This window comes from Amphibalanus amphitrite, unplaced genomic scaffold (assembly GCF_019059575.1).
Source record: "Amphibalanus amphitrite isolate SeventyFive unplaced genomic scaffold, NRLGWU_Aamphi_draft 000007F_arrow, whole genome shotgun sequence".
Taxonomy (NCBI): Eukaryota; Metazoa; Arthropoda; class Thecostraca; order Balanomorpha; family Balanidae; genus Amphibalanus; species Amphibalanus amphitrite.
Genome location: NW_024881503.1, coordinates 297,939 through 312,884, shown reverse-complemented (window position 1 = coordinate 312,884; position 14,946 = coordinate 297,939). Strand labels below are relative to the sequence as shown.

At 48.6% G+C, this 14,946-nt stretch overlaps 1 protein-coding gene across 1 annotated transcript in view; it reads right to left on the bottom strand.

The window, feature by feature from the left end:
* Window positions 1–1,471: 1,471 nt before the first annotated feature.
* LOC122378283 (unconventional myosin-IXb-like) overlaps window positions 1,472–14,946 on the bottom strand; it is a 44,896-nt gene continuing 31,421 nt past the window's right edge. Inside the window, exons 5-17 of the mRNA XM_043359160.1 lie at window positions 14,524–14,696; window positions 12,902–13,061; window positions 11,007–11,218; window positions 8,821–8,966; window positions 8,172–8,451; window positions 7,572–7,745; window positions 6,993–7,182; window positions 6,400–6,571; window positions 5,840–6,051; window positions 5,159–5,366; window positions 4,604–4,788; window positions 4,105–4,284; window positions 1,472–3,292 (exon numbers count right to left, since the gene is read on the bottom strand). Of these exons, the coding sequence (XP_043215095.1) occupies window positions 3,108–3,292; window positions 4,105–4,284; window positions 4,604–4,788; window positions 5,159–5,366; window positions 5,840–6,051; window positions 6,400–6,571; window positions 6,993–7,182; window positions 7,572–7,745; window positions 8,172–8,451; window positions 8,821–8,966; window positions 11,007–11,218; window positions 12,902–13,061; window positions 14,524–14,696 (2,477 nt within the window). The 3' untranslated portion in view covers window positions 1,472–3,107. The remainder of the gene's footprint in view (window positions 3,293–4,104; window positions 4,285–4,603; window positions 4,789–5,158; window positions 5,367–5,839; window positions 6,052–6,399; window positions 6,572–6,992; window positions 7,183–7,571; window positions 7,746–8,171; window positions 8,452–8,820; window positions 8,967–11,006; window positions 11,219–12,901; window positions 13,062–14,523; window positions 14,697–14,946) is intronic.

The following is a 14,946-nucleotide window of genomic DNA, read 5'->3' as shown; positions in this document are numbered from 1 at the left end:
TTTGCTGATCATTTTGAGCTTAAAAAATCACGCATCCATTGCAAAAAAACTAATTTCGTGAAAGTGAACTATTCTTTTTAATTGCTAACGAATGTTACCCCGCGCCGGGCCGGTGTTCTGAGATTCCGCGCCGGGCCGGGGGAGGGGGGGGGGGTGGTGTCTGAACACCCCCCTTCTAACTCGGCTCCTGGGCCACGTAGCGACACGCGGTAAGCGGCAATCGAAAGAACAGCCAAAATCCTAAGGACGAAAACACTTACATCATTTTTTGGGTCAGGTCAAAGGTCAGGTTACCAGAGGTCACCAAAGGTAAAATGTTGACTATTTCAACATTTTCGAAACTACCAGCGGCTATCTCGGGAACCGATAGAGCTACAGCGCCGCGGAAAAGCGCATTCGGCAGCACTTTCACAGACCTTTCTGAGTAATGTTCTTAGATTTGACCTCAGGTCAACGGTTTAGCCTCCAGAGGGCAAAAACTCCAAAAATAGCCGTTTTTACGAAAACGTTTTTTCGGCAATAACTTTTGACTCAAAAAGCCATGACATTTTTTTGCCAGAATCGTGTTCCTCTCGTCGAGACGCGTCGAATAAACTATAATTTGACCTTGAAAGTTCAACTTGAAAATTTGACCTCAGGTCAAGGTCATGACCTGACCGGAAAAGGTCATGTTGCATATTAGTCGATCCGCAACGTCGAGCCGAACACATCTAAGGCGTTTTCAGCGCTCTAGCACGCCTCTATCAGAAGTTATTAGCGAAAAAACTGTTAGATTCTGTTCGTGACCTGAGATGACTTCGGGGACAAAACGAGGGGCCACAGTTGCCATTTTCCGGTTCAGTGTGTCAATTTTACCTACATCTCGATGTTTGAGAGTGTCTAGAATAGCGGTCTTGCAAAACAGACGCTTTTCAATTTTCTCCCTTGACTTATAATGGAGAGGCCGCAAAATTGACCCGACCTTAGGTCACCGATATCAAAATTCCGAGACATACATTTTTTAGATAATGTTGCTCTAATCAATCGCTGAAAGGTTCAAGGCCATCGATAAATATGTGTAGCTTTGACGAGCATTCTTATTTTTTCTGAGGTGAGGTCGCTTGGCGTGACCTGGTGACCTGACCTAAGGCGACCTGGGTCTGAAATTTTAACAACATGTGCGGAAAAGATGCACAAACAGGTGTGCCAAAAACGACGGCGCTCCGCGCCGTCGTTTTTGAGATATCTGCAAAAACCGCAGGGGGGGGGGGTGTTCAAACACCCCCGGCCCGGCGCGGGTTAAGAAAGTTAACATTTTCTTATCGATAGCATAATCCTTATTCCTATTCTGATGAGAGCATAAATATTATAAAATAAAATAAATATGGCAAGACCTTCCAATTGGTCCCTTTCAAAGCAGTGATGGGGCTGAACGAGACTGGCAGGTGGTCGAGGCACGACGAATCTAATGTAAAAAGAAAAGTTATGCAGCCTGCTTTCATTCAAACATATATTAACATGAAAACGAATCATACAATAATGTTCACATATAGGCACTGAGCACACAACAGCTTGGCTATAAACACCAATCACAGTGTTAGTTAGCTTGGCACTTGGAATTCCGCGTCGTCGCATAGAAGCTCCTGCCATTGGACGGATAATGCAGTTCAATTCAAGTTGTTTGGCACACCTGCCTGCCATCTAGTGATTGTCTCCCGCAATTCGCACATGAAATGCTGGCCGTGAACATTACAGCGACGGCAGCGCACAACACTCTGAATACGTAACAAACATTGGACGTATTTACAAACCCACCAAGCATTTCATATACAAACACTTACATCGCCTACCAATGAACACAAACACCATAACATTACACAATACATGACACTGATTGCAAATATTACGTGATCGAAACACATTATAATCACGATAAAAGTACGTACAAATGTTGACATGTTCTGGCCCACTGCGACCAACCCAAACGCTGGACAGTTCATAGTGAGGAATTGGAGCTGCTTACTCCTCCAACAAAGTATCCTGAGACGAGACAAACATATTTGAAGAGAACAAACGCTATTGGAGAAACGAGAGCGACATGTGCTGCTGTGCATCTCCAATAGTCCAGGCTAGGTGATCGCAACTCTAATAAAATGACACGGAATTGCAGTACAGACACCTGTCTGATTTAGCTTCTACTATCAACAGGTCACATACAGGCAATGGAAAACAATACATTGAAGAAATATACAGTTTTAAATTGCATCACGCCAATTAACGTGTCATATAGAGCTGAAGGAGACATGCAAAGATATCGAAACAGTATCTCGTATCATTCTAGCACAAGACAAAAGAAAATCCACTCTCTTCTTATTCACTGCCCAATTGCCCATCGATGCCACATTTAATCTTGTTGGCACTGAGTAACGAGCAATGGCTAGAGCTCGGTGAACTGAAGCACGCTACTGACACTTTGACACAACTGGCAGTACTTTCTCGGCGAGTCACTTCTGTATCTGCATGGCACTTAAAAAAAAAAACTGATCGCACAGCAATGGCACCAATCAATTCCCATTAGAATCTGTCCTATATCGGCTATATCATGAGTTTTAGATGAGTATAGTAGGAGTTGTCTACATATGAGTAGTAAATTCTTTTTTGAATTTGTGGCCGACGAGCATGGGTCTCTCACCAATCACAGCATTTGTCGAGACATCATTTTGCCATGGGGTTTCAATTGATTGACAAATCCAAGAAAACGGACTGATAGCGAATTCCGCAGGGCACAAAGTCCTCTTCTCATTCTGGTTTAAGGCCGTCTGAATAAAAAACAAGCGCCAAGAGCAAATTACCGATGGACTCCAATAAATAGCAAACAGTTAAGCCATACAATCTTCCTCCAGTTCTCACTCTAAACCAGTAAACCCCTCCCCAGTCCAAGGTCCCCATACATAGCAGGGCTAGGGCCAAACTAGACCTCGCCATCGTCTAACTTTCAGCACCTTACCACTTTGAACGCCACACTTCATTGCTCGTCCCAACTCCAAAGTCAAAGCCTCTCCACCCCTTAGTCAGCATCGCCCCCCCCCCCGAAACCCCCACTCGCTGTTCCGTCACTCCCTTTGACGTCAGAGTTTTCCGGGCGGTAGCGCCGGGAGAGTCAGTGAGGGAAGCTTCAGCTCCAGGTACTGATGCGGCACGTGAACCTGCTGATCGCCGTGCTGGACGAGCAGGTGACCCCGCCGAGAGGAGGCACCCACCACCAGCACCGTCTCGCCCTTCAGAAGGATCGCCTCGCTGCCGCTACCGTCCTCTGGAGAGAGGGAGAGAAGGGGTCAGTGAGGGGCGTATGGGGAGAGGTGGAGGAAATATTACGTCGGAGGATTGACAATCGACTAAAGAGAAATGATGTGCGCATTGTCAGCAGTTTTATGTTTCTCATGTGATATCCATTAAGTAACTTCTCAAATGCATTATAACGGCACCTTTTCCTACCATCTATTTTCTACAAACCCAAAAGCTTCCAATTTAAAAGGAACTATCCCCGCGTTCGATGTCTCCCGGACGGCAAAGATTCTATGCCGTCCGGGCCCGAAATGGCGTTCGATGTCGCACGGACGGCAAAGATTCTACGTGACGTCACGTAGAATCTTCGTCGTCCGCGCAGAATCTTTTGAGCGTACTACGGTGGGCAGAGAGGCAATGATGGCGCGTATTTCAAAAGCGGCGCAGCAGCTGTTTGCAGAAGTTGTTGACATTTGTGCGCGGTCTCTATGGAAACGTAAACTTGGGCCTTTTTCGAAACTGACGCACATTGTGTAAATGGCGCACAAAATGGCCGGTCTCGTCGTCCGCCTGTGTGCTTCATCGAACGCAAAATAGAATATTCTGCGTAGAATGTTCTTCGTCCGAGGAGACATCGAACGCGGCCTATCACTGAATCATCCTATCGAACAATAATGACTTCAAGGTCACAAACTATTTCAGATCTACCTGCTGAACACAACCATTCGTGTAAAGCAGCAAGCATCACTTCCATTCTAAATTATCAGCTATTCCCCTAAACCACTGAACAAACCCTTATTCTTCCGTCATTTTACCCTCATCACTCTCTTCCCAGCTCACCTGGGAAGTTGAGCCTCATGAGCCGCTCCTGGGGGTAGCCCAGTTTCCTGTTGCCGTCCACAGTGTAGGCTCGGGCCGGGGGTAGTGGAGGCGGCCTCTCGAGGTCCAAACCGAACAGAGAACAGGTCTGCTGGACGGCCGACGGCTCACAGCGCTCAGGAACGTCCGGTGGGGGCGTGCCTGTGGAAAGGTCAGGTCAGAGGTCAAGGTCCAGGACAGACCATGGGATTTACTCAGTGTGACAGCAAGGGGCCGTGTTGTTATCCGAAACATGATGAAATATGCCGTGCTACCTGCGAATTCGTAATTAGATGAAATACAAAACACGACATGCCAAGAATGTGCACGCTAAATATGCAGTTTACTTGTGAGGTTGTTTTCACAAAGTCTGCTCACATCCCAATAGAATTTACGCAGCGATTTTTTTCTTCTCTGATAGGCTGTGCATCGCGCATCGCTCTCTTCTCTCGTCTCATTGGTTGATCACCATGTCCCTCACCTGTGATCGGCTGCGGCCGCGGCCGGGCCAGTCCCGCCTTGGTGCGCTGGCGGTGCTCCATATTTCGGCGCATCTGCGGCCACCGGCGGCGCACCTGCCATCCGCGCCAGGCGCTCTGTACCAGGACCGCGGCACGCAGACGGATCTGCTCACGGAGCTGCTCCAGCCGCTGACGGGTCCCCTCGCTGGTGGAGAACAGAAAACACAGGTGAGAGACGGGTTAGCATGTGCGGATTTGACAGCTGAGCGACTTCAGAAAAAAACGGTGCAAAATCGACACGGCGTAGTTAGTTATCACTTCGATAAATCGAGGGCCAAAGAGAACAAATTTTCATTCAGTCATTGAAACATGTGAAACAGATTACAAGTTGTTGTATTATTCAAAGCAGAGCGATAGAAATATTACAGAACAGAGTAGATCAGGAAGGTGATCTTGTTACATCCCTTTGAGTTCATCAGGCTCATCTGCTGGCACCAGAGTGAATCCTCATGAGGTTCGCTGGCCTTAAGCGTGACCTCTCGACGGACGCCCAACACCACTACCACCCAACTCACGCGAGGAAGATGTGCCGCTTTCCGAGCGCCCAGCCGGGGCAGGGCGGCTGCTGGTCGGCTGGCAGTGGCTCCAGCGTGTTCTGATAGCTGGCCAAGATGAGACGGCAGTCTTCCACGGCCTTCTCGTCAGTCCGGTGCAGCAGTCGGGAGCGGGACAGCAGCCGGTACCGACTGTTGAACGCTCGGAAACGCATCCGGTGCGGGTAGCCTGGGGACGGAGAGTGAGCGGGCGTCACATGCTGGCCGTATCGATACGATACGATAATGCCCCACGATGTTACTATGCAATGATGGTGGAGTAATACAATGGTGTTATGGTAATGGTGGCGATGGTTCTAGTTGAAAAATGAATGTTAGGAATGCAGCAAGATGAAGGTCTCAGGAATTTATCCTGCAAACCAAATGTCACAGGGTTTCTATCGGATTTCTAGCGACTCGTCCTTAAGTCCGACTCGTCCTTACTTCTTGAGATTAGGTAATGCTCGCAGATTTGAAGTGAAGTCCGCACAGTGTTCCTGTCCCGTCTGTTACTGTCAAGTGCAGGCATCGCGAGCAGTCGAAGTGCACATCCCAACCGCAACAAAACCCCCTTCCGAGCTCCAACATTACGTTAACCCTCTGCAGCAGTCCGTGCACCATCCCCTTCTACATCTCCACGACCCCTCCTCCCTCCTCTCTCACCTGCGGCCATCAGGTTGACAGTCTCCAGCAGCTGAAGAGCTCTGATCTGCCTCATCACCGTGGTACGCTCGAAGAGCAGGGGCTGCTCCGAGTCATTCGCCTTCACACAGCGGACAAAGTGCGGCTTGGCGTGCACCAGAGTCCGTAGCAGGTTGTCCAGGCGAGTATGGAAGTCTTGGGTCAGCGTGGACACGGGCTCCTCGCCGTTCTGACTGTTTACAGAAGCAGAAGGGAGTGATGTTACAAAAGGCTGGTGCTGCGAGGGGAGAATGTGCAAACGGGGATATTTCATGCACGCACAGTCGGGAACTGAGCAAAAGTCGCGCAGCGCAATATCAATGACGTGATGCTAAAATCAGGTCTCTTAGAGAAGTTGAAGAAGCTTTCTTGCATCTTTGGTCTCTGCAATAGTATCTCTGTACAAATACATAATAGCTTGGAAACTAACTCATGAAGCAGTATACATATTCACGATACATTACGCGCTCTCGTTATGCACACCATAAGGCTACATTATTATTTTCAGTAAATCTCATGTAACCTATATCACTTTTACTCACAGGTCAGCGTTGGAGGTGGGGCTGATCCTGAAACTGACGCCTCGTGGTACCGTGTCCTGGCTATACAGCACCTTCAGCTCTGTTCCGAACAGGTGGCTGGCGAAGCCGAAGCTGCAGTTCTGCTTGTGGAACACCGAGACCAGATCGTCCGGCATACTGTCCTTGTTGGTGTCTGATGGAGAAAAAGACGAGCAGAGTTAGACAATCTGTTCTTTGATAGATGGTTGAGTCACCCCTGTGTCAACATAAGGCGACTGCTGAGTTCTGACCGAAACCGGTGGGTCATTAACTCATTGACTTAAACGTAACAATGATATCCAATTTTCCTTTCGAGAGGAGCAGAATAAAAGCGCAGAGAGTTGGAACCCCTTCCTTTGCAATCTTTATTTGCTCACGATTCCTTGAAGCATTCCATTATCTACCTCTCATTATCGCTTACATCCTCACCACTTTCACATACAATCTTCTTTCAAACTTTACATCCGCCACATACGCACCATCTACTCTTGCATTTCTTCACACTCCCCGCTCCCCTACCTTTTCTCGTCGCCCATTAAACGCTTCTCTTACACTCTAACTCCCCTGCGTCTCACCAAGAAAGTCCGCCGCCGAGTAGACTACCAGTCCTGCGTAGTGCTGGATGGCGAAGGTTCCCGGTTCGCCCGGAGGCGGGTCCCTCAGCCGTCCGCTGCTGCGGTGTGCCGCTCGCACCTTCTGAAGGTAGGTCTCGGCGGTACCCCGCAGACCACACTCCACGTCCAGCATGGACAGAAGACCCGTCCGCTGAGGGGGGGGGGGGGGAGAGGTTAGCTTGGGGTGTAGAGAGCACTAGACAGTGGAGGAACTGTGGCGAGGAGAAAACGTTACGGAAAACACGCAAAAAAAAGAAGAGGCTTATATTGTGATTCATGGCAAGGTGTAAATAAATGGAGAGGAATACCAAGTCTCGTAGCACAGACGTAGACGCCAGATGAAGCAGTAAGAATAATGCAATGAATGACCTATGTAGATAGGCCCACGCAAAATACATATTGTGAAATCTAACACTTCTTTTTAACCGGTAAGTCCCATTTTTCCACAAATATCAAAAAGCAGCCCACAAAGTATGACAAAGTATCGTGAAGTAGCGTTTCAGGAGATCGCCAAGAGCCCACCGTCAGTGCAGTACGTACCAACGAGCTGATGAGGTCGATACAGGGCACGTTATCGACGTACTCCACTTCCACCTCACAGACGATGCCCTCTTCGCGACACGACTCCAGACTCGACTTGAAGATGTGCGTGTTGTAGAAGTGCTGCATCGTCTCCGAACACAAGTTCGTGCACAGGTGCTCCAGGTGGGCCGGCTGAAAGGGAAAGAGAGGGTGAGCGAGATATGATCAATGATCATGGTAGAAGGGAACCATGTGACAGTGGTCAATGACCATGGCAGAAGGGAACTATGTGACACCGATATCGACGTGAGGCCGTGCAGCAAAGACGATGTGGAGCTAGCTGAGTGGTACAGCAAGACAGTTCGGTGGAAATTTGAACGCATCATACATTTTCTACTTGTTCATGCCTGGGGTATTATGGCCGGGCTGTTTTCAGCTACGTCAATACAACATGCAATTTCGTCCAAACAATTTTCCTTGCAAATAGCGAAAGGGGTTGAAGCACACCGCTCTTAACCACACACCACTTAGTTCTATCTACTTCATCACCGAGCTTGGGCCTTTCCAACTCCTGGAAACTTCCCATACACATCAGTTTCGGCTATCCCCATCTCTTACCCTGGGGTCCTCGAAGCCGAACATATCCAGAATGCCGATGAATCCATCTGTGGCATGTCGAACCGCCGAGTTCAACACGCTCATGCTCTTGCTGGCGCGGCTGCCGGCTGTTCCAACCGTGGAAGCGTGCGCAGACTGGGCGTCGGCGTGTACGTGAGAGTCGTCGGACGAGCACAGGGTGCCTGATCCCGAGCCGAGCCGCTTCAGCGAGTTGGCGCGGCGGACAATTGTGGCGACGGTGCGACAGTAGAGCGCCTTGGCCAGTGAGTCGCGCGTCATGCTGGAATGAGCGAGGAGGCGTTTGGGTAAGCGGCTTTGGAAAAGGGCAGTGTTGAACCGTGAACGATTTAAGGCAAGCCTATGTTCATGATGGTAATGCTGACAACGTACCAAAGAGATGAAGTACCTAAAAACAATATCTTATCTTGAAAATAAATAAAGGGAACCTTGTGACAACTGAGGCCGTACTTGTGTTAGCTTATTATATTCCTCAATCATTACTCATCATTCACAGTACCGTCAAGCAAGTATTAATCATCTCTTGAAGTTCCTTGCCGCCCGCATCCCCAACAACCAACCTAAAAACACTTCCTTGTCCTAAATGTCCACCCCTTTTCCAAACAACCCCCCACATCAGTGGCCCACTAACCTGGCGACGTTGGCGTCCCCCAGCGACTTCACCAGCTGGCCCCGCACGTTGTGTGTTCGGGTGGTGAGGCCCGCACGGAGGGCAGCCGCGCTGAACCCCAGGAGGGAGGCCACCGCCTGCAGCTGCTCTTGACCCTGTACCTCCACCTGTGGGAAGGAGAGGGGTGAGATGGTGGACATGTGGGACGTCTGGAGCTGCTGATGACCCTGTACCTCCACCTGTGGGAAGGAGATGGAGGTGAGATGGTGGACATGTGGAACGCCTGGAGATGTCCTGACCCTGTACTTCTTCCTGTGGGAAGGATAGGGGAGGTGAGATGCTGGACTTGTGGTACGTCTGGAGCTGCTCCTGACACTGTGATTCCACCTGTGGGAAGGAGAGGGGGTGAGATGGTGGACATGTGGGACGCCTTCACATGTTCCTGCTCCTGTACATCGAACTGTGGGAAGGAGGGGGAGGTGAGATGCTTAACTTGTGGGAGCTATTGATGGATGTGAGATCAGAGTGACGGATCACAAGACGTTGGTAGGCGAAAGTCTGGATAAATGTTATACCTGTTTTACCGACACAAATGTGGTAATGCAGCTCACATAGGACGTGCAAACTACAAACGGTTCAATTGAGTCGAGGTGACGGCATAACTTCAAGATAGGTAGTAGCAAGGCCGTATGGTAGTAGGTACTCACAAACGTAGACGTGCATCTCTTTTCTGCTACTTCATGTAGAACCCCAACAAAACAGCATTCAATTAACGAAACGATTTGAAATATTGGGGAGCTTTGTTGAATAAGTGCCTAGCAATAATAGCGACTATGCGGTTAAAACGTACAATTATCAAATCAGCGTCAGGGAACAGCGTTGCTTTGGAGGTCGGTAATCGGTATCATTTATACCAACTATCAAGGACGAAATATGCTTTTTAATTTTAACGTCTACCTCTTGGACACAAAACTTAGAGCTGCCCTGCTGAACTGAGGTGGAGAAATCTTGTGATATATTAAGGTCATGTTAAGCGCGGTCATGAACTTAAGCTACTTATCCAGTGGAACGACAAAGCGAATAACTTTTCCCTGTCTTACCACTCGTCTTTTCACACCTGAGCGCCGAGTGCGCTGCCAAAATCCCGCCATGAGCTGCCCAAACCCACAATCCTGGTGTAATCCTACGGTGGAACCGGCCACAGATGTCACCTTTAGCTGGCGAGAGCCGGGGATCAGCCCGCTCAGCACACGGAGGCCCGTGTTCTGGGCGGGACGGGGGCGACTCCTACCTAAGGCCCTTCTCATCCTACATACATCGTGCCTTTTTAAGCAGGATGTTACAAAAAAGGACGAAGCGGAAATGACATCAAAACCGGAATCTGATTTTGTATTCGCATGCACCTGCCTTTTCAGCACAGCAGCTGCGCTGCGTCCTTGCAATACTGCAGTTACTCATTAAACAGCAAATATAAGTGACTCGACCCACTCGGCCAAGGAAACCCCCAAGTGTTATAGATGTTCAGACGGCTCTCTGTCACAGTTTCCTGTCGTTTGTCTCAGCTTCCGACCCGTTTCAGACAAACATTTGTTCGTCGCATCCTGAGCATACCTGGATCACCAGTTACAATGGCAACATTCCGAGGGCTTCAGCCCAGCAGCATGGTGAAAGCGGAGGATTCAGTGCTACAACCGTGGGAGCGTGAGTCGCGACCCTTACAGCCGATGACATTATGAGAGACATATGACTGGCAACGAGCAGTCGCGTGTGTAACATATGTTTGGCAGTGGCAAACAAGGCTGGTGCAAGGCTTCTGAGATATAGCGTGTATAGTGAAGCTCGTTTTATGTGCGAACTACCGCTCCATGTTTCTCGATGTGTGTACTACTACTGACAATGGGAGAGTGTCTCCAATTTGGGAGCGAAAAGCGGGTCCCAGTGTGTCTAGAAAGTTATATGCATTCACGTTATGTTCACTACTTGTCAGGCAAAATTTTGTGCTGATATGTACCTACTTGAAAAAATACCGCCGAAATCTACTGACTTATTGTGTATGACTATGGAATAGCTTCAACTCCTTTCGTCTAATTGTCTTAGTTATTTACCCAAACTCATGTAGTAGAATTCCAATTATCGTACTACATGTCAAGTCCAAACCGCCTGATCAGTTGATCACCCAAGGAACCTTTCCCATCTTCAACACTCACCTCAATGCCCGCTCCGTCAGCGAACGTGACGTTTCCCAGCAGAAGCACAGCCGCCAGCACCCTGACAACATCCAGAAAGGGGATTCCCAGAACGCCCAGACACGATTTCCAGGCCCGGAACCGTGCCGCGTCCTCGGCAGCGTTCTGGCGCAGGTCGCCGCCCTGAAGGTACCGCAGACTGCACAGTGTGTGGCCGTCCAGGTGGAGACGGGCTGTCGAAAGAAGGGAGGGCGTGTTAGATGGAGAAGGGACAGAGATTCACAGGACGTTGTCTTCCTGTCGAAGATCAGTAATCGCAGAAAAGGGATTAATAAAGTACGGCGATGTACCCTAAGCTTAAGAATCATCAATATGCGATCGTTGATTAATTAGCTACTGACGGTTTATGCAAAATACCTGCAATAACAAGTATCTAACATCATATAAATCAAAAGAGCATTTAGGTAACCAATCCATTCAGTCAAGTCTTGAATATCTTATTATGATAGTAATGAATGACTGTGATATCGAAGTAATATTATCATAGCCGTCACCATAGCGACTATACAACATCGGAAACCCTGATGTATGACGTCAAGGACAACATGTCATTGGAACAATCCTCCAGTCGCGGTCATTACCGTTAAGATATCGGATCTCACAGCAGAACTAGACAAACGGGGGACGGGTGACGTGTGACAGACGATAAATAGAAAACTGTCGAAGAAAACAGTTTGTTTGGAGTACAACAGGCCTGTCAAAACCAGGATGTCTTTTCTTGTCAGGTAAGGAAATAGTGTCACCTGTCTGCTAGTGGCGAAAAACACCAGCCAAAATGTCAGGCCTGGAACACGTTATGATTGATTCATTGGGGATCTTTTACGTTTGACAAGGACACAGTATGATAGCCACGAGTTTGGCAACGATACTATCGTTTACAGGCAACCTGGAGGCTCACTGTGGAAGCAGTTTGCATTGGACATCAGCGCAAATAATAACGATGTCACGCTTCACTCGGTGCAAGAGCGTAGTTTTTGTTTGTGTCTTCGAACAAGGGTCTGTTTTGCAGCTGTATCAGGAGTCATCAAGTTTATCATCACGAAGAACCGTCAGGTGGGACGAATTTGACGACATTTACCACTCTTTGACACATAAATTTTCATGCAGCAAAGCCACCAGCATGGTTGTCGTACCGTAGCATGTGCGGTCGATCAGCAGAACACCCGTTCGTTCACCTCAGTGCACCGAGTTCATCAGATCACTGCCAGCAGGGAAGACCAACTGCTCACCTAATGCGTCAGCTGCTCAGTGAGCTATACTGGGGCATCGCTGACCCGAAACTGTACTTACAAGACACATGACGAAACCCTGCCGATATTTGCTAGCGATAACTGGCCACATGGCGTCGCCTTGGCAGCCATGTGTTGCCAATTTGAGATGCGTGCTTGTTTGAATATAGCGCGCTGTCGGAAGTGGTCTGCAATTTTTCTTCACCGACCCGGCGACAGCGCTTGTCATGTCGCCACGTTCAGCGGAAGATCATTTACATCTCAGAAAGCGGCAGACCTAGGTGCCGCCGAGCCGCGTAGGCGATCGGCCAATTGATTTGACGACTAAAGGACAAGCACAAGCGGCCGGCAGATTTTTTTCGTTAGGGGCTATCCGGATGGCTGTATTTAGAGGCAGCTTCCGGATGAATAGATGCTGTGTGACAGCAGCTGTCAAAATGTGGCCAAGAGCATATTCAAAGACCTATGCTGTATGATAATTGGGTTTGAATATTCGGAACCAGACCTACCCTAGACAAAGACGAAAGTGTTAATAAGTTTCAAAAGCTAATTCGAAGTAAGAATTTTCTAAATGAAGACAGCGGGACATCCAGGTAAAGGGAATTTTGACGTCCTTTCTCATCTCACCTCTCTCGTCCGGTGCCAGTCCGGCCAGCAGCTGGTAGAAGATGTGGTAGTTCTTCTCTCCCGCCATTGGCGCCACCACACGCGTCTGGTCCAGGAAGTAGCAGTGTATTTTTGTACGATAGAGGGCGCCATCCGTCACCTGCACCTCGATAAAATGACCCTGAAAACACGAACGAAGAACTGTGAGCATGACGAGTGGCAAAACTAAGTAGCTTAATTCACCGTTCCGTGCTTCTATCTTCAGGATGCTGAAATCCTTCTCCTCCACGCCGCAACCCCCGTCCGGGCTGGACAGGCAACTTTATCTCATGCGGGCTGCTCCCTTGGAGCGGCACCGCTGCTCCCGAGGGAGCGCACCCCGTAGCCGGGTGCAGTGAGTGCCTTGGGGCTGGGCGGCCTGTCCTCTGGACGGGCTCAGCCCCGGCGACTCACTAGGGTGCCTGCCGAGACCAATGTCTCCCCCTATATCCTATCATCCTCCCGGCTCTGCAATGGTCTCATTGGACCGAAAGGGCCTAACCCAACAAAACAAACAAACAAAAGTAGCTTAATTATTATTTAAAAAAAAAAACTATGAAAGTCAAGTGGTACAGTTCGTCAGCGCAAAGTTCAGTTTAAGAAAAAAGGAAAAAATGATGTAGTAGATGAAAAATAATGAAAAACGGTACCTATTAGAGATCCCTCCCTACCGCTAAAGTTATTAGTTAACAATTTAATTAGTAAAAATTTATGAAGGAAAATTATGAAGTTTTTGGCCTGCCTTTCAGACGCAGGCTTTTTCAGCCGCAACGTTTTCAATAAGTAGGTACCCATATCGATTTAAACGTTGCACAATTAAAATAAATCGGATGTAGGTATACGAGCTATTAACACACACACAAGAGCTCATTTGAAACACATTTTTCAAAGTCATCTACGGATTACAAGCGTTTCACAAAACAGCCATCGTCCAGTGGATCCTATCACTTTTAACACCTGCACATCCCAATGAACTTCTCAATCGAGATCCACATGTTCAACACAGGGCGTTCGCCGTTCAGGGCGCACTGAAGCATGCGACCTGCATTGAACCATGCTAGTCAGATGGGTCGACTTCCGCCACCGGGTGGCGTCGAGTCCTGAAGAGCTCTGCTTAGTATGTATCAAGTCCCCAGATCAGGACCACCCACATTGGTGGCACTGGGTTTATACAGTACCTTGCTGAGTATACATATGACATCAACATTTAGCAAGTCTTGTGCAGGAGTGGAGTAGTTAGTTCGTCGAAACATTCTACACACGTGGATTGCACTCTTTTCCTAGAGCGCTTGGAGTAATAAAACGGCACATGACCAGCACCAGAATTTTGAAATGAGACAGGGTAGGAATTGACAATTGTAAGGATCTTGGTGCATCAGGGTTGGAACTTGGAGGTGACTATGCAGGTACAGTCAAACGATAAAAGTGAGATTTGTGGCATTCTTTGGAATCGGAATTTACGTATCCGTAATGCAATAGTAGGTAAATGCCATGAAATTTACTTCGCACATTACATAAGACAACAGCTGCAACCATCCAGTGTAAAAAGGCGGTTGATCTCATTGTAACTATACGTACTTCCCCACCACAGTCCTATGACTCACAATTCGACTAGACTCGGAGTTAGAGGTGGTTTTTGCCGTGCCCAGCGACCGCAGCACGGTGAACGCGGCCGCTAAATGTTTAAACGCGTCCGTCTCAGTGCCGCCGCCGGCGACCTCAAACAGCTGACGCAGCAGTAACATGGACGTGTACGTCTTGCCGCTGCCGCTGGCACCTGTGAATAGCAGCGGTGTGACGTGAGGGTGACGTCATATGTGTTACACGCGCGTGTCCCGTCACTGGCAACGACGCTTTGAAACGGTAAAAATGACGACACGGACACTGAAAACGGAGCAATGCTGGCATCCAGCTGCGTATTGAATAAGAAGTATTTGTCTGACACTCAGTCAGCGCTATACCGCACCAAATAGCTCACCCGACACTTATGATAACTGTAAAATGTCGATAGATAGCTCAACCCATAG